The 27,421-nt window shown below is 47.2% G+C and overlaps 2 protein-coding genes across 3 annotated transcripts; both read left to right on the forward strand.

Moving 5' to 3' along the window:
• Positions 1–8,099: 8,099 nt before the first annotated feature.
• LOC123171182 (berberine bridge enzyme-like Cyn d 4) lies at positions 8,100–9,880 on the forward strand. Its single transcript, XM_044588796.1, has one exon. It carries the CDS (start codon positions 8,100–8,102, stop codon positions 9,699–9,701), a length of 1,602 nt encoding a protein of 533 aa, XP_044444731.1. The 3' UTR covers positions 9,702–9,880.
• Positions 9,881–20,932: 11,052 nt separating this feature from the next.
• On the forward strand, positions 20,933–23,181 carry LOC123169320 (berberine bridge enzyme-like Cyn d 4). 2 transcript variants are annotated; one of them, XM_044587158.1, is made up of 2 exons: positions 20,933–22,069; positions 22,306–23,181. In XM_044587158.1, the coding sequence occupies exons 1-2, from the start codon at positions 20,981–20,983 to the stop codon at positions 22,804–22,806; spliced, it is 1,590 nt and encodes a 529-aa protein (XP_044443093.1). In that variant the 5' UTR covers positions 20,933–20,980; the 3' UTR covers positions 22,807–23,181. The 2 variants fall into 2 exon arrangements, with proteins under 2 accessions (XP_044443093.1, XP_044443094.1); XM_044587159.1 differs by having other exon boundaries at positions 20,933–22,064; positions 22,301–23,181.
• The last annotated feature ends 4,240 nt before the right edge of the window (positions 23,182–27,421 follow it).

Raw genomic sequence — 27,421 nt, forward strand, 5'->3', positions numbered from 1 at the left:
CTATCTTCTGCCGTGGTCGGGCATTGAGCCGTGCTCAATCTCACACCTTGCAATACAGGCAAGAACCCCTTCTTGGACTAATCCATATTGAACTTCTTCAATATCTTGTCAAGGTATGTGCTTTGTGAAAGACCTATGAGGCGTCTCGATCTATCTCTATAGATCTTGATGCCTAATATGTAAGCAGCTTCTCCAAGGTCCTTCATTGAAAAACACTTATTCAAGTAGGCCTTTATACTTTCCAAGAATTCTATATCATTTCCCATCAATAGTATGTCATCCACATATAATATGAGAAATGCTACACAGCTCCCACTCACTTTCTTGTAAACACAGGCTTCACCATAAGTCTGTGTAAACCCAAACGCTTTGGTCATCTCATCAAAGCGAATGTTCCAACTCCGAGATGCCTGCACCAGCCCATAGATAGAGCGTTGGAGCTTGCATACTTTGTCAGCATTCTTAGGATCGACAAAACCTTCCGGCTGCATCATATACAATTCTTCCTTAAGGAATGCCGTTTTGACGTCCATTTGCCATATTTCATAATCATAGAATGCGGCAATTGCTAACATGATTCGGACGGACTTCAGCTTCGCTACGGGTGAGAAGGTCTCATCGTAGTCAACTCCTTGAACTTGTCGATAACCCTTAGCGACAAGTCGAGCTTTATAGGTGGTAACATTTCCATCCGCGTCCGTCTTCTTCTTAAAGATCCATTTATTTTCTATCGCTCGCCGATCATCGGGCAAGTCTGTCAAAGTCCACACTTTGTTTTCATACATGGATCCTATCTCGGATTGCATGGCTTCAAGCCATTTGTTGGAATCTGGACCCGCCATTGCTTCTTCATAGTTCGAAGGTTCACCGTTGTCCAACAACATGATTTCCAGGACAGGATTGCCGTACCACTCTGGTGCGGAACGTGTCCTTGTGGACCTACGAAGTTCAGTGGTAACTTGATCATGATCGTCATCATTAACTTCCTCTCTAGTCGGTGCAGGCACCACAGAAACATTTTCTTGTGCTGCGCTAATTTCTGGTTCGAGAGGGGTCATCTCATCAAGTTCCACTTTCCTCCCACTTACATCTTTCGAGAGAAACTCTTTCTCCAGAAAGGACCCGTTCTTGGCAACGAAGATCTTGCCTTCGGATCTGAGGTAGAAGGTATAGCCAATGGTTTCCTTAGGGTATCCTATGAAGACGCATTTTTCCGGCTTGGGTTCGAGCTTTTCAGGTTGAAGTTTCTTGACATAAGCATCGCATCCCCAAACTTTAAGAAACGACAGCTTAGGTTTCTTTCCAAACCATAATTCATACGGTGTCGTCTCAACGGATTTCGACGGAGCCCTATTTAAAGTGAATGCGGCAGTCTCTAAAGCATAACCCCAGAATGATAGCGGTAGATCGGTAAGAGACATCATAGATCGCACCATATCCAATAGAGTGCGATTACGACGTTTGGACACACCATTACGCTGTGGTGTTCCAGGCGGCGTGAGTTGTGAAACAATTCCACATTTCCTTAAGTGTGTGCCAAATTCGTGACTCAAATATTCCCCTCCATGATCTGATCGTAAGAACTTTATTTTCCTGTCACGTTGATTCTCAACCTCACTCTGAAATTCCTTGAACTTTTCAAAGGTCGCAGACTTGTGTTTCATTAAGTAGACATACCCATATCTACTCAAGTCATCAGTGAGGGTGAGAACATAACGATAGCCACCGCGAGCCTCAACGCTCATTGGACCGCACACATCAGTATGTATGATTTCCAATAAGTTGGTTGCTCGCTCCACTGTTCCGGAGAACGGAGTCTTGGTCATTTTGCCCATGAGGCATGGTTCGCACGTGTCAAATGATTCATAATCAAGAGACTCCAAAAGTCCATCTGCATGGAGTTTCTTCATGCGTTTGACACCAATGTGACCAAGGCGGCAGTGCCACAAGTATGTGGGACTATCATTATCAACCTTACATTTCTTGGCATTCACACTATGAATATGTGTAACATCACGTTCGAGATTCATTAAGAATAAACCATTGACCAGCGGGGCATGACCATAAAACATATCTCTCATATAAATAGAACAACCATTATTCTCGGATTTAAATGAGTAGCCATCTCGCATTAAACGAGATCCAGATACAATGTTCATGCTCAAAGCTGCCACCAAATAACAATTATTGAGGTTTAAAACTAGTCCCGTAGGTAAATGTAGAGGTAGCGTGCCAACGGCGATCACATCGACCTTGGAACCATTCCCGACGCGCATCGTCACCTCGTCCTTCGCCAGTCTCCGCTTATTCCGCAGCTCCTGCTTTGAGTCACAAATATGAGCAACCGCACCGGTATCAAATACCCAGGAGCTACTACGAGCGCTGGTTAGGTACACATCTATAACATGTATATCACATATACCTTTGGTATTGACGGCCTTCTTATCCGCTAAGTACTTGGGGCAGTTCCGCTTCTAGTGACCGTTTCCCTTGCAATAAAAGCACTCAGTCTTAGGCTTGGGTCCATTCTTTGTCTTCTTCCCAGCAGCTTGCTTACCGGGCGCGGCAACTCCCTTGCCGTCTTTCTTGAAGTTCTTCTTACCCTTGCCTTTCTTGAACTTAGTGATTTTATTCACCATCAACACTTGATGTTCCTTTTTGATCTCCACCTCCGCTGATTTCAGCATTGAATATACCTCAGGAATGGTCTTTTCCATCCCCTGCATATTGAAGTTCATCACAAAGCTCTTGTAGCTAGGTGGGAGCGACTGAAGGATTCTGTCAACGACCGCGTCATCCGGGAGATTAACTCCCAGCTGAGACAAGCGGTTGTGCAACCCAGACATTTTGAGTATGTGTTCGCTGACGGAACTATTCTCCTCCATCTTACAACTGTAGAACTTGTCGGAGACTTCATATCTCTCGAACCGGGCATGAGCTTGGAAAACCATTTTCAGCTCTTGGAACATCTCATATGCTCCGTGCAGCTCAAAACGCTTTTGGAGCCCCGATTCTAAGCTGTAAAGCATGCCGCGCTGAACCAGGGAGTAATCATCACTACGTGACTGCCAGGCGTTCAGAACGTATTGAGTTGCTGGGAAAACAGGTGCATCACCTAGCGGTGCTTCAAGGACATATGCTTTCTTGGCAGCTATGAGGATAATCCTCAGGTTACGGACCCAGTCCGTGTAGTTGCTACCATCGTCTTTCAGCTTGGTTTTCTCTAGGAACGCGTTGAAGTTGAGGGCGACATTAGCGTGGGCCATTTGATCTACAAGATTTATTGTAAAGGTTTTTAGACTAAGTTCATGATAATAAAGTTCATCTAATCAAATTATTAACGAACTCCCACTCAGACAGACATCCCTCTAGTCATCTAAGCGATACATGATCCGAGTCAACTAGGCCGTGTCCGATCATCACGTGAGACGGACTAGTCATCATCGGTGAACATCTTCATGTTGATCATATCTGCTATACGACTCATGTTCGACCTTTCGGTCTCTTGTGTTCCGAGGCCATGTCTGTACATGTTAGGCTCGTCAAGTCAACCTAAGTGTATTGCGTGTGTAAATCTGGCTTACACCCGTTGTATGCGAACGTTAGAACCTATCGCACCCGATCATCACGTGGTGCTTCGGAGCAACGAACCTTCGCAACGGTGCACAGTTAGGGGGGACACTTCCTTGAAATTTTAGCGAGGGATCATCTTATTTATGCTACCGTCGTTCTAAGCAAATAAGATGTAAAACATGATAAACATCACATGCAATCAAATAGTGACATGATATGGCCAATATCATTTTGCTCCTTTTGATCTCCATCTTCGGGGCGCCATGTTCATCATCGTCACCGGCATGACACCATGATCTCCATCATCATGATCTCCATCATCGTGTCTTCATGAAGTTGTCTCGCCAATTATTACTTCTACTACTATGGCTAACGGTTAGCAATATAGTAAAGTAATTACATGACGTTTCAGTTGACACGCAGGTCATAAATAAATTAAGACAACTCCTAGGCTCCTGCCGGTTGTCATACTCATCGACATGCAAGTCGTGATTCCTATTATAAGAACATGATCAATCTCATACATCACATATATCATTCATCACATCCTTCTAGCCATATCACATCACATGACACTTGCTGCAAAAACAAGTTAGACGTCCTCTAATTGTTGTTACAAACTTTTACGTGGCTGCTATAGGTTTATAGCAAGAACGATTCTTACCTACGCCAAGACCACAACGTGATATGCCAATTTCTATTTACCCTTCATAAGGACCCTTTTTATCGAATCCGATCCGACTAAAGTGGGAGAGACAGACACCCGCTAGCCACCTTATGCATCTAGTGCATGTCAGTCGGTGGAACCTGTCTCACGTAAGCGTACGTGTAAGGTCGGTCCGGGCCGCTTCATCCCACGATGCCGCCAAATCAAGATAAGACTAGTAACGGCAAGTAAATTGACAAAATCAACGCCCACAACAACTTGTGTTCTACTCGTGCATAGAAACTATGCATAAACCTGGCTCATGATGCCACTGTTGGGGAACATAGCAATAATTCAAAATTTTCTACGCATCACCAAGATCAATCTATGGAGTTTACTAGCAACGAGAGGGGAGGAGTGCATCTACATACCCTTGTAGATCGCGAGCGGAAGCGTTCAAGAGAACGGGGTTGATGGAGTCGTACTCGTCGTGATCCAAATCACCGATGATCCAAGCGCCGAACGGACGGCACCTCCGCGTTCAACACACGTACGGAGCGGTGACGTCTCCCACGCCTTGATCCAGCAAGGAGGAGGGAGAGGTTGAGGAAGAAGGCTCCAACAGCAGCACGACGGCGTGGTGGTGGTGGAGTGACAGTTCTCCGGCAGGGCTTCGCCAAGCACACGCGGAGGAGGAGAGGTGGTGGGGAGGGAGGGGCTGCGCCTTGGATGTGGTCCTGCAGCCCTCCCCTCACCCCTCTATTCATAGGGAGAAGGGGGAAGGGGCCGGCCCCTCTAGATGGGATCTAGAGGGGGGGCGGCGGCCAAGGGGGGAGGTGGCTTGCCCCCCAAGCAAGGGGGGGCGCCCCCCTTTAGGGTTCCCCCCAAACCCTAGGCGCATGGGCCCTAGGGGGGTTGGCGCCCAGCCCACTAAGGGCTGGTTCCCTTCCACCTACAGCCCATAAGGCCCTCCGGGGCAGGTGGATCCTCCCGGTGGACCCCCGGAACCCCTCCGGTGGTCCCGGTACAATACCAATATACCCCCGAATATTTTCGGTGACCGTATGCTGACTTCCCATATATAAATCTTTACCTCCGGACCATTCCGGAACTCCTCGTGACATCCGGGATCTCATCCGGGACTCCGAACATCATTCGGTAATCACATACAAACCTTCCTTATAACCCTAGCGTCATCGAACCTTAAGTGTGTAGACACTACGGGTTCGGGAATCATGCAGACATGACCGAGACACCTCTCTAGCCAATAACCAACAGCGGGATCTGGATACCCATGTTGGCTCCCACATGTTCCACGATGATCTCATCGGATGAACCACGATGTCGAGGATTCAAGCAATCCCGTATACAATTCCCTTTGTCAATCGGTACATTACTTGCCCGAGATTCGATCGTCCGTATCCCAATACCTCGTTCAATCTCGTTACCGGCAAGTCACTTTACTCGTTCCGTAATGCATGATCCCGTGACTAACTACTTAGTCACATTGAGCTCATTATGATGATGCAATACCGAGTGGGCCCAGAGATACCTCTCCGTCATAGGAGTGACAAATCCCAGTCTCGATCTGAGCCAACCCAACAGACACTTTCGGAGATACCTGTAGTGCACCTTTATAGCCACCCAGTTATGTTGTGACGTTTGGTACACCCAAAGAATTCCTACGGTATCCGGGAGTTGCACGATCTCATGGTCTAAGGAAATGATACTTGACATTAGAAAAGCTTCAGCAAACGAACTACACGATCTAGTGCTATGCTTAGGATTGGGTCTTGTCCATCACATCATTCTCCTAATGATGTGATCCCGTTATCAATGACATCCAATGTCCATGGTCAGGAAACCGTAACCATCTATTGATCAACGAGCTAGTCAACTAGAGGCTCACTAGGGACATGTTATGGTCTATGTGTTCACACATGTATTACGATTTCCGGATAACACAATTATAGCATGAACAATAGACAATTATCATGAACAAGGAAATATAATAATAACCATTTCATTATTGCCTCTAGGGCATATTTCCAACAACCTCGACCTCCCCGGCGTCAACGAGGCCATCCCAACGCATTTCCTACCCGACGGCGACGACCACCAAGGGCTCGAGGAGCAGCCGTCTAAAATCCTCCTCCGTGCACATTAAGTGTTCGAGAAAAAGTTTCAAATATAAAAAGAAAATATTAGTTTTATTGTTGCGACATAGAAGTAGTTGTAATGAAAATTATTGTGTTCTAGATGAGCTCGTTTGAGTCGTCTCTGCGGGATTCTTCCTCCGAAGAGGAATATGACATGAACAAAGAGGAGGGCATTGCTTGATCTTGATGATGCACAAGAACAAAATGTTGAAGCGTGCTGGTTTCATCTCATCGAGGAGCAGTGAGCATGGCATGGCAACAAACCCACTAGTGTGATGTCTATGTTTCATGTATGTGTGATGATGAACAATTTGTGTTGAATTTTTTTAACGCAGTACAATAGCAAATGACCACATAATTTGTTTGAATTTGATGTTGTGTATTGATGCATTGTGTAATAACTAAGTATTATCTGTGTTATATTGTTTCGGATTCATTTGGGTTGAGTTTGATATTTATTCGTTTCAATATGTATGCAATTGTGCCCCGTGAAAAACAATATGTATGCAATTGTGGTGAAGAAGAAAAATATTTGGGTGCCCTATTTTAAATCATCTGCTACGGCCCAAAATTTTATGGTATCCTATTTTACATCATCTGCTATGGCGTAAAAATTTCGGATGCCCTAAAACCTACATTTTGGTCCCCTAAAACTGTTTCTGGGTGCCCAATACATCATTTGTTGGAGATGCTCTAATTAGAGACGGCTTGGCCCTCTCATATCTTTAATTTCTTTCAGATGACAAATGATAAGCAATCCAAACCATTTGAGAAAAAAAAAAGATGGTCATTTGTAGCTTATGGTTAAAAGAAACGGCACTAACTAACTCATCTCCTGCCTAAGTAAAACATCACTCTTAGCCAACCCTCGTGTTCTCCGCTAGACTTGGTCTCAGCTGGCTCGAGCCAAGAGCCCCAAGACACAAGCAAATCCATACCGCAACATCTCCTAGTGAAGGGTCCATGCGCACCGCTCGTTCAGTCATGCATTGTCGTCCTTTATTTTGGAAAGTTATTTAGGTCTTTGTATGGACATGTCACTATGAGCGGCAGGCTTTGTGCCTACATGAATGCATTTACCCGTGTACGCGAAGATATCTTTTTGCATATAAAACCCGAAGATTTCGGATATTGTACAGTTATTATACATCTTAAATAGCTCAAATTCAGCTTTCGATTGCGATATCAAGACCACCAAATTCACTAGCCAACACTTGGATCCTGTAGTTTTATTAGTCTACGGGCGGCTCTGCCGTGTGATGAATCCCAGAGGGGCCAACTGGTGGCATATGGTTCGATTCGATCGCTCAAATTTGACTAGTTTGACGGCAAATATCCTTGTTGTGCGACCATTTCCTGAAGCTTAACAAAACCTGCCGAGGAAAGACGTGGTGGATCGATGCAACCAACCGCAACCAAGCACAGAGTACACTCCTACTGGTTGCGACAAGTGATTTCGGCTTTACTTCCAAAGTTCCAATGCCAACAAGTTTATAAGTTGCGACGGTCTCCGGCTGACTCCTCAGTCCTCGAATCAAACTACACACGATGGCCGTAGCTCGGAGCATCCTGGTTGCACTGCTCGCCGCCAGTGGCGTAGCTAGCCCAACATGCCAGGGTGGTCCACCAATGCAAAATATTCACATAAATATATTTATTTATTATAAAAAATATATTTTTCTCTATGCTATATAGATTATGGGGAAATTCCAGGGTGGTCCATGGACCACCCTGTCCACCCCCTAGATACGCCACTGCTCGCCGCCGTTTGCATTGCCATCTCCTCGGCCGCCGCGGCGACCAGCGTTAACACCACCGACTTCGTAGGCTGTCTCGCCCTCCACCTTCCTCCGGGGATCGTCTACACGCAGTCATCGGAATCCTACTCGTCCGTCCTCGAGTTCTCCATCAAGAACCTCCGGTTCGTCACGCCGGCCACCCCGACGCCCCTCGTCATCGTCAAGGCCACCCACGCCACACACGTCAGGGTTGCCGTGCGCTGCGGCGCGGCGCACGGCGTCCGCGTGCGCCCGCGCAGCGGTGGCCATGACTACGAGGGGCTCTCCTACCGCTCCCTCGACGCGGCGCGCTCTTTCGCCGTCGTCGACCTGGCGGCGCTGCGCGCGATCCGCGTCGACGTCCGGAGCAGGTCGGCGTGGGTCGAGTCCGGAGCCACGCTCGGCGAGCTTTACTACGGCATCGCCAACAAGAGCGCGCGCCTCGGGTTCCCCGCCGGTGTCGGCCCGACGGTGGGCGTCGGCGGGCACCTCAGCGGCGGCGGCTTCGGCCTGATGCTACGGAAGCACGGCCTCGCCGCGGATCACGTCGTCGACGCCATCATGGTGGACGCCAAGGGGAGGCTCCTGGACAGGGCTGCCATGGGGGAGGACCACTTCTGGGCCATCCGGGGCGGCGGGGGCGGGAGCTTCGGCATCGTGGTGTCCTGGAAGCTCCTGCTGGTGCGCGTGCCGGCTACCGTCACCGTGTTCACCGTCCACCGGCCAAGAAACCAATCCGCCAGCGATCTCCTCACCAAGTGGCAGCACGTGGCGCCGGCCCTGCCCCGCGACATCATCCTCCGGGTGGTCGTGCAGAACCAGGACGCGCAGTTCGAGTCCCTGTACCTCGGCAGGTGCGCCGGCGTCGTCGCGACGATGACCAAGATGTTCCCGGAGCTGGGCGTGACGCGGCGAGACTGCATCGAGATGAGCTGGATCGAGTCCGTGCTCTACTTCGCGTTCTACGGCACGGGGAAGCCGAAGGAGCTGCTCCTGGACAGGGGCACCAAGCCGGACAGGTACTTCAAGGGCAAGTCGGACTTCGTGCACGAGCCCATCCCGAGGGACGTGTGGGAGAGCACGTGGAGCTGGTTCCTGGAGGACGGCGCCGGGCTGCTCATCCTCGACCCCTTCGGCGGCAGGATGGGCCGCGTCGCGTCGTCGGCGACGCCGTTCCCGCACCGGCACGCGCTCTACAACCTGCAGTACTACGGCTTCTGGTGGGACAACACGACGGAGGCGTCGGAGCAGCATATGAGCTGGGTCAGGGGGGTGCACCGGGAGATGGAGCCGTACGTATCCAAGAGCCCCAGGGGCGCGTACGTGAACTACAAGGACCTGGACCTCGGCGTCAACGAGTATGGTGGCGACGGCGGTGGGACCAGCTACGAGACGGCGAGAGTTTGGGGCGAGGCGTACTTCAAGGATAACTTCGAGAGGCTTGCGGCGGTGAAGGCCAAGGTGGACCCCAGTGATTTCTTCAGGAACGAGCAGAGCATTCCTCCTCTTGGATTACCAGGTGGCAATGGCACGACGCAGAATTGAAAGGGAATGTTAATTTTTCTCTTGTCTTGAAGAAGTTACTTGACTCGAAGGACTGAAGTCTAGATGTCCAAAATATAGTGAAATTCAAACTTGTTGTGGATGTGTAATCTACTCCTCAAAATTAGAAAATCACTTGTGCTGCATTCGTTTCCAACGACTATCACAAGACCGCTTTTGGAACCCCGACTTTTCATCGATACTGGATTTATATTCGGAATATCCAGATTGTCGTCATAGTTATTATTTGTTCTCAACTGTTTGTGCGTATTAGGCATTTGCGGCCATGTTGATTGTACCCCAGTGTGGTCAACAACCTATGAGTGTTGGTTTCCTGATTGCTAAGATGCAAAATCATCCCGTGTTGTAACCGATGATCAGAATCGTCTCCACCCACATCGACAAAGTCTTTCTCACGAAATATACAGAAACCAGTTATGCTATGAGAAAGAGAAGATGCGGACATACAGGTGGATAAACAATGTATATGCGACAAAGTTGTGAATAAGCAAAAGCCTCGAGGGTGAAAGGTGTGTCGTCTTCTTGCGGGTAGGGCCAATAAGGAGAAACAAGTTGAGAAATCACATATTAGGGCACCTCCAATGGCGTACCCAAAATTGGACATAATAAACGTCCACGGACATAGATACGAGAGCGGGCCATTCAACCCGCTGTACCAAACGTCTACCCTATCCGCCCCTGTTTTCGTTTTCTTTTATGTCCGCATCACTCAAAATAAGTACAGATATATAGCATCAATCTTCAAATAGTGCAAATATTGAAATTCAACAATACTTCAAATATAAATATTACAATCCAAACATAAAGTTTTCAAATGAAATATTTCAAACATAAATTCAACTTGCACATATGCTCGAGTTCTCTCTTTTATATGGCCACAAATGCTCAACCAGATCATTCTAGAGCCGCTCATGAGTTCCTCAATGCCGAATACATTGATGCATTTGGATAAAATTTTGGAACATCGCTGGATTTTGCTCTGAAGTTGGATAGGATCACACATGTGCTCAAGACCTTCGTCAACTCCTTCACCATTATCCCCCACAATAAAATTTGTACTGTTTATTTCCATGTTTATAATTAAATATTTTATATTCTGTGCTATAACTGCTATGATTCTTAAATATGAGATTCAGAGAAAAACTCATATGCACGTGTAGAATGATCCAGAAACTCTTGAACCCAGTTTCTTGCCATGAGAGTCCACTATATCTTCCTATGGATTGAATAAGATCCTTCAAGTAAGTTGTCATTGGTGCAAAAAGCAATAAAAACTGCTCCTAAATATGTATGATCATAGTTTGTTGGTTTTCAGTGAAGTTTATGGTTCATACTTTAGCATTGTGAATGAATTGTAACTTGATCATGAGAAGTTTTATGATGATATATTGTTGCTATAATAATGATCATGACAAGTTTATCGACACCTCTCTCTATATATATGCATGGTCATGATTATCGAGTTCGGTACTCGCTTGAGCGCAAGCAAGATCTAAGTTTGGGGGAATTGATACGTCCATTTTGCATCATGTTTTCCTACTGTTATTTATTATGTTTTGGGTTATTATTCCACTTTATGATGCAATTCTTATGCCTTTTCTCTCTTAATTTGCAAGTTTCATATAAAGAGGGAGATTGCGCGGCTGGAATTCTGGACCTGAAAAGCTACAATAGAGATAGATATTCTCCACAACTCCAAATGACCTGAAAATTTACGGAGAATTATTTTAAAGTTAAGAAAAAAATACTTGGAGAAGAATAATCGGGAGGGGACCCACCAGTGAGCGACAAGCTCAGGTGGCGCCCCCTTGGGGCACGCCAACCAAGGTTGTGGGCCCACGTGCAGGCCTCCGGGGGCCTCCTTCTCCTATATGATGCCATTTCCCCCAGAAAAATAATCAAAAGAAGACCTTTGGGACGAAGCACTGCCGTCTCGAGGTGGAACCTGGGTAGGGGCACTTTTGCTCTCCGGCAAAGTGATTCTGCGAGTGATACTTCCCTCCGAGAGGGGGGAAATCGAAGCCATCGACATCACTAACGATCCTCTCGTCGTGGGAAGACCAATCTTCATCAATATCTTCACCAGAACCATCTCATCTCAGACCCTAGTTCATCTCTTGTATTCAATCTTTGTCCCAAAACCTCAAATTTGTACTTGTGGGTTGCTAGTAGTGTTGATTACATCTTGTAGTTGATGCAAGTTGGTTTATTTGGTGGAAGATTATATGTTCAGATCCTTACGCATATTCAATACACCTCTAATCTTGAACATGAATATGAGTTGTGAGTAGTTACTTTGGTTCTTGAGGACATCGAAGAAGTCTTGTGATAAGTAATCATGTGAAGTTGGTATTCGTTCAACATTTTGATGATGTGTATGTTGTTCTTCCTTTAGTGGTGTCATGTGAACGTCGACTACATGACACTTCACCGTACTTGGGCCTAAGGGAAGGAATTTGGGAGTAATAATTAGATGATGGGTTACAAGAGTGACAGAAGCTTAAACCCTATTTTATGCGTTATTCCATAAGGGGCTAATTTGGATCCATATGTTTCATGCTATGGTTAGATTTATCTTAATTCTTCTTTCGTAGTTGCGAATGCTTGCGAGAGGGGGTAATCATAAGAGGGTTTCTTGTTCAAGTAAGAACAGCACCCTAGCATCGGTCCACCACATATCAAATTATCAAAGTATCGAACGTGAATCAACTAAACATGATGAACGTGACTAGACGAGAATTCATGTTTGTCCTCAAGAATGCTTTGCTTACTATAAGAGAACTTTCCGGCTTTTCATTTGCTATAAAAAGGATTGGGCCACCTTGTTGCACCTTGCTACTTGTTACGATTTACCTTGCTACAAAGCTATTTGTTACCGCCACTTTCAGTATTTGCAGAGAATACCTTACTATGTAAGTGCATCTAGTGCCCCTTAGTGATTTTGGTGTATTGAAGACTTATAGGTTAAGGGACTAATGTGTTTATGAGTGTACACAGGTCTATAAGTCTATGAGGAGTTTGATTTTTACAGAGAAAGTCGACCCCTAGAAATGAAGTTCTTCGACTGAAGACTTTGGATTTCTGAAGACTTTCTGAAGACTTTGAAAGTGAAGAAATTGGTGTGACCTTGAAGACTTGGTATTCATTTGAGTAACATGAAGCGCGAAGACTTTTGTTTTCGTAGTTTCATTTTCTCTTTCTTGAGTCATAGGAAACACCGTACTGTTAAAGGGGGTCGAGGAAATACTAAGGAAAAATTTCCATGTGATGCTCAACTCAAAATCCTACACCTACCAATCCCTTCGAGTGAAGCCATTGGAAATCGCATACAGTTCAGTCATATTCTTTAGTGACAGAGACAAAGTTCTTCTGGTCTCTGAAGAATTTGTTCTGACTGAGGAGTTAGGAATTTGCCAGTGCGGATTGCCTACACAGTGAGGAACATGATAGCCCTGAGGAATTTGATACTCAAATTTCCGACCGTTGTTGTGCTATGCGCCAGCTGTCCCAAAATATCTACCCACCTAACGGTCATATCATTGAAGGGCATTTATGTCTTATCATGACGGGCTGCTCCCTAGGCTATAAATAGCCGCCCCCCTACAACCACTAGCTGGTTGGCTGCTCCGAGAGAAACTGACACTTGTCAATTGAGAGCATCCCATCCTCCGAGGACTTTGAGCGAAAATCATCAAGTGAGGAAAACCCAAACCCAAACACCTACAAACCCCAAGTGATTGAGCATCACTGAAGAGATTGATCCTGCGTGGATCCGACGCTTGTTACCTTTGAAGACTGTGCTTCTTCCAGACGATTAGGCGTCATGGTCTAGAGCATCCAAGAGAAAATTGTGGATCGCCGAGTGACCAAGTTTGTGAAGGTTTGGAAGTCACCTGAAGACTTACCACGAGTGATTGGGCGAGGTCTGTGTGACCTTAGCTCAAGGAGAATACGGTGAGGACTGTGTGTCCGGGACTGTGTGTCCTCAGGTTTAAATACCTAGCCGCTTCAACCAGACATACAACTGAGACAACAGTTGGAACTGGTCTACCAAATCATTACCAAGCCAACTGGTTCTATTTCCTCAACTCTTTCATTTCCTCATTACTGTGTTGTGCACTTGTTCATATTTGTGTTTGAAGACTTTGACTGAAGACTTTCTCAATTTCCTCAGTTCAATTTCTTCAGTCTGTTTGTCTTCATCCTGTGTTTACGCTTTCTGTACTCTGTTCTTGTCTTCATTTCATCATGATGACCATGCTTGTGTTCTGCTATGCATACTTTTGAGTACTTATTCTGCTGCAAGTAGTTCTTCGCTAAGGAATTTCCTCACTAGCAAATTCCTCAGTGAAGAATTGATAAAAATCGCCTATTCACCCCCCTCTAGTCGATATAACGCACTTTCATACTAAAAACCGCTTGTCATTTCCTTCCATTCATCGTTGGGTATGACACTCTTACTTATCGAAAGGACTACGATTGATCCCCTATACTATTGGGCCATCAAGGGATCACCGTGGACGGTTTGAGGTACTTCAAGTTCGATCTACACCAACTCCTCTTCCGCTACAACTCGAAGTTGGTAACAATCCGATCTAAACCTCTAATGCATCTTCTCGTGTTCCTAGAATCGTGATGGTAGGACAATTTTTTTGTTCTATACTACCTTTCCCAACAATACGACGCTGCTCCACCTCCAACTGATCACATGCCCCAATCAGCTCCCCCGCCGGCAGCACCATTATCTAAGCTTCCCAAGCAACAGGACACTCCTCGCTAACACTCATCCACTACTCCCCAATGACGCATCCAAGGAGGTAGTGATGTCCAAGACAACACCACCATCTAATCTAGGAAAAGCTCGATCTAAGGTTTTCACCCAAAGTTGCAAGAAAAGAGGTCAGTGAGTGCGATGGATTCACAATTGCACCTCCAAGGAGGGGGTGACATCCGCAGATGCCATTGTCGCCGACACTAACAATGTCAATACTAGTATTTACCGGGATTTGTGCAACCCACCTCAACTGCATCCTAGGCAGCCTAAGCTCCTAGAGAAGGCACAACCAGCCGCCCGGCATCGTCGAGCATAGGACTGGGCAGAACCAAGCCAAACATAGGACCGAGGAGGCCCGGATCACCGCTCGGCCAAAGCTCACGGAAAGGGGGAACACCACTAGCTTCCACAGTCCTTTGCCACCCAAGTTGGTCTTCAACGGGGAACCCTCGCCATTGCATCCAGCCCGCCGGCCTAGATCAAACTGAGGCCAGCCACATGGGACATAACTTCGTGGAAGATCGCTCCCCGTGCCATTACCACACGCACAAACACAAGAGATCGAAGCCCTTTGTCGGCTCGCACTTGTGCATCGCCCAGGACAACAACTACTGCCCCTTGGATGTGATCTAGTCGGGAAGCTGGCCGAGGACCGCAGTCGCTATCCCCTGGACGAGATCAAGCTGGGATGCCGACCGAGGAGCATAGCCCAGGACAGCAACCGTTGCACCCGTTCTGAGCAACCAGAGAAGGGCCCCGCCACCGCCTTCCCGGATACATCCAGGCTTTGCTGGTGGGCGCTTCAGGCGGCAGCAAGGGGGAGAAGGTGAGGTGGGGGAGGTGGCGGTGGTATTAGGGTTTCGCCCTCGAGTCGTCAAAGTGGGCGATGCCAGCGGGGGGGGGGGGTGCAAAATTCGGTGCTATCGCTATCATAGTATCCGCTAAGTTCACGGGCTGGAGATAAGCGGACTCGAACCGCTTTTTACCTGTGGTCAACAAAAACCTCGACCCTTATGTTGTGTGCCAACATACATGAGGATTACACTCATTTAGATGCTCATAAGATACTTCAAGAATACAAAACATCACATCATTGCTGATTCCGTAGAGGTTGATCCATCACCATGAACTTAGAGGCATTTGCTCTGAACAAACACATAGTTCAGAGACAAATTAAGCATGTTCTTCAGAGCTCCTATGAGACAGAATTTTGGTGTGCACATAACAAAACATTTTCCAAAGAATTAACCAGAATACAAGGGGCAGCTAGTATTTGAAATAGGAAGGTTTTCACTCAAGTAGTTGCAAAAAGAAGGGTATCACGGCGTTGGTTCAAAGGAGGTGTCTAATCGAAAAGGGAGAATGAAGAAGATTGGGAATCGGGGAAATTAATAGTTTTTTAGAAGGCCGTTTTGATGGTCCAACCAGGCTTCTTGATGGATTTTATTATCTTGGCAAAATAGTTACATTGTAAATTATTACATGCACCAAAAAGTCGAGGGTTCCATGTCCCGTACAATGCTCAAGGAACCCACACCATGACTAGCTAAAACATGTGTTGTCATGCTGGCTTCCTAGGGCAAGAAAAACTAATATAATCAAAATTGCGACTAAGAAAAAGTTACAATCATCAAGGATGGCCACCGCAGGTCCGATCGAATAGACACCATTCTACACCATCTCAATCACTTCAATAGTCCACTTTAACAATCAATTTGTTACAACCAATATTACCTGCTAGGATAAACTCATCCCGAAGAGGTCTAGCGTCCGAATTGGCCGCCCAGTCAATAAAATATATTCCACATCTACTTGCATCAATCAACATATGAGCTTCTCAAGTTGTCCCTGACATCTTTTTTTTCGAAAGGAGGAATACCCCCGGCCTCTGCATCTGATCGATGCATACGGCCAATTTTATTAATTATTAGCACAAAACCTTACAAAGTCGTACAACAGTAAGACCAAAGCCACCATCTTCGCAACCTCTGTCACTACTCCTATCTAACTGATGAAGGGGCGCTGATGGTCTGGGCCTAATACCAAACAGACGTCGCAACCAAACCTAACATCTAAGACCTGAGGTCCCAACCTGGACGCCTGCCGGGTATGGGCACCCACCAGTCCGGCGTGCTCCTCAACCAGGTCGCCTGCCGAGTATGAGGCCGCCACAACCACCTACCACTAATCCATCTTCAGAGCTGTACTGTTGCAACGGCCTTGCCCGGTCTCGCTGCCGCCGACGCCACCACGACGCCAGACAGCGTCGACCTCCTACGCGTGTCCGTCACCACACATCTGACGCCAAGCCTCCGCTGCTCCATGCCGCCAAGAGCCGCCGCCAAGAATATGCATAAAGAAACACCGCTCCACCGAAAGGGAGGCAGCACACCCCACCCCTCACCTACAGACCCTTCCATCCGATCCCAATGTCCTTGGCGTCGCCTCCAGGAAGGTAACGGTGCACAGGGCGCCGCCGACGCCCGATCCGCAACGGATCTTGGGCTTTCACCCGGACATGGTTCGGAGAGGAGAGATGGTGCCCTCAGCAGTGCCCCCAAGGAGGAAAACGGCGCCAAAAATCGGCGTCGCCACTGCCGGCCAGCCAAGGCGGCCAAGGTTTCCCCCGGACACCGATCTGCTCCACCAGAACACACCGGAGGTGGATCCGGAAGATCCAAACCGAACCGGGGACTGGGAAGGGATGCATGGAAGGGAAGGGGGCAATACCTCCAGATCTGGCACGCCTGCGGCTCGCCGTCCTCACGACCGAACTCTCAGGCACGTCGCACGCCCCGCCGTCGCTAGGCCCCGCCCCAACCTGCCCTGCGCCGAGAGGAGCTGCCCCGCGAGCAGCACGGGCCGCCTGGCTGGACCGCCGCGATCCTGCCCAAGTCCACCAGGCCGAGATCGCCCCGCCGCCACCTTCCCAGGGCACGCCCGGCTTCGCCGGCGCCCCCTCCAGTGGCGGCGCAGCGGGGGAGGAGGGCGGGATCCCCCCGGCGGCGCGGCTAGGGTTTCCCCCCGTGTCGCCAGAGGAGGGCGACGCGGGGGAGGAGGGTGCGTCTTGACTAACTGTTCTCAGTCGTCTGTCCCTGACACCTGAAACAATTATTTAGACCTCCCTTTCCTTTTTCCATCTCCCTTCGAGTTGGGGTTTGGCGAGTTCATCAGGGCATGTTTGGTTACTCGCATCATTTTTGAAATTTCGATTAGCCTATCCTGGTGGAGCTTGGCTGAGGAAAAAATAGCCCATGGGCTATGTTCTGCATCGAGTTTGATTGCATGCATCTCCTCTAGTCTGCCTCAGAAGAAACACACGCATGGATATTTGGCTAAAAGCATTTTCTCCCTAGATGCAACATGCTGTCGTTTGGTTTGCATGCGCACAGATGGTTAATCTCACCTCGTGTTCACATGATAAATTTATTTCAGACCACTACACTTGAAGAACTTTGTCTATGAGATTCAAAATAAAAAACTTACAACATATGAGTTGTGTGGACAAAGAGATGAAGTTAGTAGTCAAAGGAAATTTCAAACGACCGGCTGTGTGCGACGAATTTGATGGAATTCGTCCAAAATAACATGCACGCATGAACATGTTTGTGCAATCCAGTAGAGAGAAGTAGATTTAATCATCTACGACCGATGAAACAGAGAATGTACGTCGCGAAAATAATGTGAAACAGCGAAATGAAGCCAGTGCTCAAAGAATTTTTAAATAGTTGAACGTGTGCAAAGAATTTACAAAATTCATCCAACATAACATGCACACATGAACACGTTTGTGCAGTGCGGTAGGGAGATGTTAATCTACTCATCTACGAGGGTCGAATAGAAAATATACAACACAAAAGTCGTGTGAAATAGCAAGATAAAGCTAGTGGTGAAAGAAAATTTCAAACTGCCAAATGTGTGTGAAGAACTTTTCGAAATTCGTCTAAAAAGCTACAACCATGAACACAAAATTGAAGATTTACAGTCCACAAAATCAGGAACCGACCGCCTGAATGGAAGCACAACATCAACACACATTTTTTTTACAGAGCTTATCTAGAATCGACGCACCGTTGTGTAGATTAGAAGAAATAATGGGAAGGAGATTAAGCATCTGAGGGTTTACCTCCCGCCGGCGCCGCCATCGATCCGCCTCGTCTCCGGTGGCTCTATGGCCATAGAGGCGTGTTGGATCCCACCCTTGCCGGCAGGAGGGCTTGGTTTCTAGATGTTTCTTTGCGTTTTGTTAGGGTTTGCGTCCTGTTCAAGAAGGCAAGACGAGGGCAGCTCCCTGAAGATGGAATAAGATTCTCCCCGCCTTGCTTCCGTTCCGGTGGTGCATGTAGCATCGTCGGAGGGCTTGTGGAGATGTGTCTTTGGCGGATCTCGAGGGATTCAGTCGGTGGTTGTCATTGCTGGATCTATTCAAATCTTGTCTATGTTCGTGTGTCTTTGGGTTGGATCCTTTTGATCTACGTGTTTCTTCATCAGGGCCGGTCCTGAGATTTTGGGGGCCCCGGGCGTATATATATATATATATATAGTTTCGACGGAGGCTATAGGCCTATTGATATAATCGTCATAGCAACTATAGTAGATATAAGCGTATATATATTACCAACAAACATTACAGTAAATTTGCCTACCAAAAATTTAATAATAATTCCGAAATCAGTATTCATATGAAATTGTTTATACACACAATGTTGAAATAAAGAAATTTTGCATCAAAAGTACTCCCTCTTTTCGTAAATATAAGTATTTTTTAGAGATTCAAATAGAGACTACATCCGGAGCAAAATGAGTGAATCTACACTGTAAAATATGTTTATATACATATGTATGTAGTCCGTATTGAGATCGCAAAAAAAGACTTATATTTAGAAACGGAAGGAGTATGACAAACAAACAATGCATCATCTTGATAAAGATAATTACTTAATTATCAATTAACGTATAAGGAATAATGAATGATAGTTTGACCAATGATTAAAATCGTCGGATAAAGGAAAACGCAGCAACCAAATTTACAACAAAATTTTAGCCTAAATCAGCACGACCAAATTTACAATAAAATTTTACCCTAAATCAGCACGATCTCCCGTGATCTTGGCCGTTTCGCCCGCCATACAAAATCATGAATATGATATTACCTTGGATCGGTTGAATCGGTGTCAATAATTGTCTAATCGGGTGCTCGGCATTGACGCGGCGTGTATATGCGTCTGGGGCAAGCGCTTGGCTATGTGATGATCACGTGTGTGCTGGGTGATTCCCGTGATGGCGTTGATGGAGTAGAGCACTAGAGATGGAAGAGCGGAGTTTAGCCATGAAACGGCGACTCCGTTTAAAGATCGCGATCGCGGCTGGGATACTCGAAGACTTTAAGCCTCGATCTGATCTGGGAATGAAATTAGGGAAACTCTTTTAAAAATAGATGTGAATTAGGATACTTCTTTTAAGGAAGGGAATTATAGTAAACTTTAACAGGCATCACGCGATAACTCGTACAACCCTACGACGACTACAAGGAGTTCGACCTATACATGGGCCCTGACTGAACGAGTGGGATATGCGCGTCCGTGTGGGCTACCGGGAGCTGCATGTGTGACTGCTTGCCTAGCCCAGGGCCAGCGCGTAGCTGCGAAACTGCTATGTATCTGCTGATCTTTACGTCGGTAGGCTACCATGTACGTACCTTGGTGGGGGGCCCTGGAGTTGGGGGGCCCGGGGCGGCCGCCCCCCTGCCCCCCTCAGGGCCGGCCCTGTTCTTCATGGCGGCTGTTCCTGTTCTAGTGCGCTGGTCCTATCAAATCTTAGCATGACGATTTCCCGACTGTCTACTACAATAAGTTTTGCCCAGCTCTGATGAGGGAAGGGTGATGACGGCGGCGCGCCTTAAGATTACTTCAGTGCTTATAGTCGTCGCTATATGGTCTACAGATCTGGGTGCAATTATTTTTATTCGGGTGTTTGTTGTATAGCCATAATTGAAAACGAATAAATAGGAAGTTTCATTTTTTTTAAAAGAGATTAAACATGTGAGCAGAACATGAAATGAGTCGCTAAAAATGGGGGAGACTTATATGAGATCTCACATTTAGGTGAGACCGTGAGATCAACCTTAAAAAAATAATCATATCTAGACATTAAAAAAACAAATTATTTGACAACATCCATGTGAAGATTCAAAAAAGACAAATTCGAATGTGAATGGTGATTGTTTTTTTTTTCAATTAATGTAAGTTGAAGTAGGAGCTGAAACTTTTTGAGGTTGTACATCAAATATTGATGTGCGTCTACAAAAAATCTAAGAATGTTTGAGCATGTGTTTTGTTTCAAAAAAATTAATCTCATCTAATACGAGATCTCACACAGTCTTTCCCTAAAAACGTCCGATAGGTGCTTTGTGGAGGCTCTAACAAGAAATGCAGGCGTCCAAGCGGGGGAGAGTTGCTCCCACACCCACATACTAGCAGCATCAAACATGTCAAGAACAGAGGCAATCTTGCGGCTCCTCCTGGCCCTTTGCATCCTCCCCTGCAACACATCCATTTCCTCCGCCGCATCCACCGCTGATGCATTCCTCCACTGCCTCGCCGCCGCCATCCCGCCCGACCTCCTCCACACCCCGCCCTCCCCGTCCTACTCCCCGCTCCTGCTCTCCTCCGTCCGGAACCTCCGCTTCGTCACGCCCGGCACCCCACGGCCTCTCGCGATCGTCGCCGCCGGGGAGGCCTCCCACGCACAGGCCGCCGTGCGCTGCGGCCGTCTGCACGGCGTCAGCGTCCGCGTGCGCAGCGGCGGCCACGACTACGAGGGCCTCTCCTACCTCTCCCTGGACCCCCGCGAGCCGTTCGCCCTGCTCGACCTCGCCGCGCTCCGCGCCGTCCGCGTCGACCCCGCGCGCGCCGAGGCCTGGGTCGGGTCGGGCGCCACGCTCGGCGAGCTCTACTATGCCGTGGCCGCCGCGAGCCGCGCGCTCGCCTTCCCCGCCGGGGTCTGCCCCACCGTCGGCGTAGGTGGCCACCTGAGCGGCGGCGGCTTCGGAACGCTGATGCGCAGGTACGGCCTCGCCGCCGACCACGTCCTCGACGCCGTCCTCGTGGACGCCAGCGGGAGACTCCTGAACAGGACCACCATGGGGGAAGATCTCTTCTGGGCCATCAGGGGTGGCGGCGGCGAGAGCTTCGGCGTCGTGCTGTCCTGGAAGCTCCGGCTCGTGCGCGTGCCGGCGTTGGTCACGGTGTTCACCATCCGTCGGTCAAGAAAGCAATCCGCCACCCATCTCATAGCCAAATGGCAAGAAATCGCGCCCGCCCTGCCCCCGGACCTCTATCTACGGGTCTACGTGCGTAACCAGGACGCTCAGTTTCAGTCCCTGTTTCTTGGCCGATGCGACCGCCTCGTCAGTCTCATGCGAGCTCACTTCTCTGATCTTGGAATGGTGCGAGCTGACTGCGAGGAGATCACCTGGATCCAGTCCACCGTGTACTTCGCGTTCCACTCCAGCTCCAAGCCATTAGAGCTGCTCTTGGACAGGGGTACCAAGCCAGACAGCTATGTGAAAGCTAAGGGGCCGTTTGGTTTCTACCCCAGCCAGCCCCGCCAACGGAGGGCACGCCAAATAATTGGCGGTCGATTTGGCCGCCAGAGCCTCACCAAAATATTGGCGCAGATATACACTAGGAGCGCTACGGTGGGCTGGGGCGAGCCAAAAAATCGGCGCTCATCCAAACGATGGAACCAGCCTGGTCAACGGCCAATATTTTGGACGGGCGGCTGTGGGCAACAATCCAAACAGCCCCTAAGTCTGACTACGTGCAAGTGCCAATCCCATGGCACGTCTGGGAGAGCACATGGACATGGCTGGCGAAGCAGGAAGCCGGGATCCTCATCCTAGATCCCTACGGCGGCAGAATGGGAAGGGTCGCGCCGTCTGCGACGCCTTTCCCGCACCGGAAGGGGAATCTGTACAACCTCCAATACTACTCCTCCTGGTCTGAGAATGGAACAGATGCGTTTGACAAGCATATGGCCTGGGTCAGGGGTCTGTACAAGCAGATGGAGCCATATGTATCCAAGAACCCAAGAACTGGGTATGTGAACTACAGAGACCTGGATCTTGGCAGGAATGAATTGGGCGACAATGTGACCAGCTATGCAAAGGCTAAAGTTTGGGGGGAGAAGTACTTCAAGGGCAATTTTGAGAGGTTGGCAGCAGTCAAGGCCATGGTGGATCCTGATGACTTCTTCAGAAATGAGCAGAGCATCCCACCTCTTCCTGCTGCAAAGGGATGGAACTCCATATGATTGGAGGTTTGTTTTTCTAAGGACAACTTTGATTTTTGAAAATAAGAAGGATTTGAGTGTGGCTGTTATTTGGGATGGGTGTCAGACATGTACACTTTTAGAAGACCTTTTTCCGAGTCCATGATAATTAGATGGTACTCCCTCCGTCCCAAAATAAGTGTCTTGAGCTTAGTACAAATTTGTACTAGAGCTAGTACAAAGTTGAGACTTATTTTGGGACGGAGGGAGTATTAAATTGTCACACGTTGATTCTAGCATTGTTTTTACTCGTGAGCCTGATGCGTACTTTGGCAATAGGGAAGTAATGGAGTTTATCCTCTCAGTCCATATATAGGAGTACCCAGTTTACTCGTGTTCCTGCAGTTCGAAAACTTGTGTGCTATGTTGAGTTACTCCCTCCGTTCCAAAATAGATGACTCAACTTTGTACTAACTTTAGTACAAAGTTAGTATAAAGTTGAGTCATCTATTTTGGAACGGAGGGAGTACAAGTTAACAAGTTTAACAGGTCTAGCCCCTGTCGCTAACCTCCAGTCTGTTAAGGGGCAGTCTACACCGACAGGCAAGCGATCACAGACAGGCAGATGTTTCTGCCAGTCACTGGTTCTGCCCATAGAGTTTTTTGGGATTTAAAATAAAACATAGTTCAAATAACAGTGCATTCATCACAAATTAGACACAGTTATAAGTTAACAAGTCACATAGTTAGCTGATGCAAACTCAAACAGTGAATAAGCAGCAGTTTTCTGCCAACCACATTGCTCTAACTCCATTGTACTGCAATAACAAGTTCACATGAGGTAATCTAGTCATTACACACCTCACTAAAATTTAACTGCAAACCAAAGCAACTTAACTAGTAGAAATCATAAGCATTCTAGACGACTAGATATCTTGGTGAAACAAGCATTCATGCACCTCTGCTATGGAAAGTGAACAATTTTCTGTATGATAAGCATATCAAATATCAATACATAAATGCTCCATTGAACAAAGATGTAATTACGAGCTAACATCAAACAATATCATGATATCATTTTCATGGAATCATGCATGGAAAAAGATGTGAACGTGCATGATCAGTAAGAGTAGGATATGCTCTGCATTTGCATGCCTTTTATTTGCATTAACAGTGATTGAGCTAATCAGGCAAATGAAAGTGCATTCACAATCTAAATATGGTTGATTAGCTATACATAGCAATTTTCATACTACGGAACCTGTAAAATTTAGAGATACTAACTGTACTTTTAATAGAACAAACTTATGATTATGAACAGCTTCCTATAAGATCCGTCCAGGGGATTTTACAGCAACATGGGAGCGCAAACACTACAAGGGCATGGTTATGCTAATGTTACACATATTACTTCAAAATGACCGCTTTTCCCAGAAAGAACAGTTTGCAGCAAATTAATTGGTGTCATTGTCCAGCAAGCATGCAGAATGAAAAGATAGGGCTGGAGAGTTATGTTCCTCAATCCATTGCTTCTATGAGTGTGATGAGATTCCTTCACTCAACCTGGTTTGACAGCTAACAGAGTTGGAGCTTCGGGATACATTTTTGCTAAAGAAAAAGGCTTCCAAGGAAACCATGAGCAAGGAATAGTTTGAACCAGTCTGCTGAGAGCAATAAGAAAAGTGCTCTGGATACAAATATGACAGAAGTAGAAGGTGATCATGAGGAAGAGGACGAGGAATAGGTGGACTACGATGGCAGTGAGAATGAGGAAGACGACATATTGAAGAGTGTCATGGACTTAACACGGCAGATGCCCTAGCAAAAACACTTAGGTGTGGAACCATCGCAGCTAGGTTAGTTTGAAGGGGTTAAACGAGAGTACGGGACAAAGGACACAGAGAGTTTATCCAGGTTCGGCCCCTCTCAATGAGGTAAAAGCCTACTCCTACTTTAGGTTGTATTGCTTGAGTTTCGATTACCAGGGAGCGAATACACTTGACCTAGTTCTCGATCAGTTGTTTCTTGAGTTAACCCGCCGCCGGGTCACCCATTTATATACAGGTTGATGCCCGGCGGCTTACAGAGTCCCGGCCGGCTCACATAACGTGACCGGCTCGGCTTCTAACTAAGCTTGTCTTACAAAACAAGTTAAACATATGGCGGCTCATCTCTTTGGGCCTCAAGTCGCCTCTGGATCTTGGGCCTTCAATAAGCCTGCTTTTTGAACCGCCATCTTCATATCTTCTTGGACCTTATCGGGCTTCTTTATCTTTAAACCGCCAGTGGCATGACTCAGCCCTATCTAGGCGGGTCATACCCAGTAGTTATATCCCCAACGTTAGGCCCCAGGTTGATTTGAACTTGTTCACATCAATCTTCATTACTTGACTTGGCAGAAACTTCTATCATCAATTCCTCATGAACTCTGCTATAACCCGCCATGACGTCACTTCACAGAACGGCAGTAACCCGCCATGACATCAGGCGCATTAACTGCGCACAAAGCCCAGGATATCTTAACAGATCCTTATCTTAATGAACCTCCGAAAATCGAGGCGTCTCTGTAAACACAAAATCATTTTTCGGCCTCCTCGATTCCCGCGCATGCCATCTATTCGCTCCCTTATAAATAGGGACAGGGGTCCTTCTTTTCATTTTTCACCCTTGCCTCCTCGTCTTCATCTTCCTCCTCGCAACGCCTCTGCAGACCCGAGCTCCTCCGCCGCCGTCTTCCTCTAACGTCACCAACTCCGGCCGCTACATCAACCTGAATGGACCAGAGAGACGCGGCGCACTTCCGCTGCTCATCAGCATCAACAGGTACTCACTTTACTTCACCTCAGATCTGCACTAGGGTTTGCTCAGTTCATCGGAGTTCTTCGCCGTTCTTCCTTTTCCTCTTTAGATCGCGTAGTTGGATCTGAACACAATACCGAAGTTATGCGGTAACAGTTTTAGCATTCATTTCCAATCACACAAGATATCCCCTTTGTTCAAGATCCCTGAGCACACGAGTTCTTCTGCTGCCGCCACCTTAGGTTTAGAATTTATTTTATTTTCTGAACTGCTGTAGATCCAAAACCATAGAAACAATCCGCAGAACTTGTTTGTCCATCACTTAGCAAAAATTCACCTATAGATCTGTCGTACTGAAAACGTGGGGGCGGCTTATACGATAAGCCGTAACCCGCCATATAACATTAGTCCCCTTGTTAAGCCGCCAGTACATGCTCACAATCTGTATAACCCGACATTATCTTCCGGTTTAACCATGTTATTCTTAATAGCACCTATTCTTCTGCATATGAATTGGCCTTGCATAATGTACTTACTTTTTGATTACTGGCCGGCTTAATAGCATAACCTTAACCCATCAATATTTCCCTTTTTAGACTTTCATCAACAAAATGACCAAAACTGTCACCTCATGCAACGGGGTCACCTCCCGGGTTATCGAGCAAACACTGAACGAGCATGTTCAAGTGGGCATCTTAGCTGCAAAGGACGTCATCCATTGGAGGGCCCCAGGAACGGAGACCACTCCTGACCCCAAAGAAGGTGAAGTCATTGTCTTTACTGACCATATGCTCCGAGGGTTTACCACACCCGGCTCAAAGTTCTTTCGTGATGTGCTGCATTTCTTCAAACTCCATCCTCAAGACATCGGGCCCAATTCTATTTCAAACATCTGCAATTTTCAACTGTTTTGCGAAGTGTACCTTCAACAGGAGCCCACTGTAGAACTGTTCAGGGAATTTTTATTACTTGAACCGGCAGACCGAGTTCACAGACGGACCCAGCCTAGAATTAGGTGGGATTTCAATTCAGAGGCGGAAAGAAGCCACTTTTCCTGCCGCCGCACTTCCCAGACATCCTAAGGACTGGAACCAGACTTGGTTTTACTGCCAAGACACATCTCCAGAAGGCGAGAATCCCCTGCCGAGTTACTGTGAAACCCGGCTTAGCAACAGACACCCTATCCCAGAGCGGATCAGCATAGAAGAACCGGCCAAGTATATGCCCATTTTTTCAAAGATCAAGGCCTTAATGGCTAATGGTTTTCTGGGATCGACTTAGTTCGATGCTGGGTTGCATGGAGAATTTTCCCCTTAAGATGTCGGCCCGGCTTTATGTGTGAGTACACTGGCGATGTCGAAGATCCCCAGCGCCACTACCAAATAGAACTGGATGATGATGATATCAATAGTATGACCAAAACACTGCTTAACGAGATCTTGGAAAATTGCAGTAAGACAGGCTTGAATCCTTTCTGCACCCTCAACAAACCGCCAGCTGTAAGTATTTTCAAACAACTTTCACTAAACCATTATTTGTCAATCTGCCTTCTCATTATTACTTGAACTTCTGCAGGCTGATTCCCCCTTTTGAAGCAAGAAGCTTCAGGATAAACCGGTCAAGAAGACCAGGACAAAGAATAAGGCTCTCAAAAAGCCTGCCAAGAAGAAAAGGAACACCTCAGAGCTATTTTCTTTGAATGATGACGAGTTGGAGGTAGAACTTGACTCCCTTGGCTCTTTCTTTATACACCTTATTGATGTTGAACACTCTCAGGATGACGCGGAAGGAAGTCAGGCGAATGTTGAAGAGGTAACTATCCTTTCCTCCGACTCAGAACCTTTGACAAGACAGAAAG

The sequence above is a fragment of the Triticum aestivum genome, chromosome 7D (genome assembly GCF_018294505.1).
Source record: "Triticum aestivum cultivar Chinese Spring chromosome 7D, IWGSC CS RefSeq v2.1, whole genome shotgun sequence".
Classification (NCBI taxonomy): Eukaryota; Viridiplantae; Streptophyta; class Magnoliopsida; order Poales; family Poaceae; genus Triticum; species Triticum aestivum.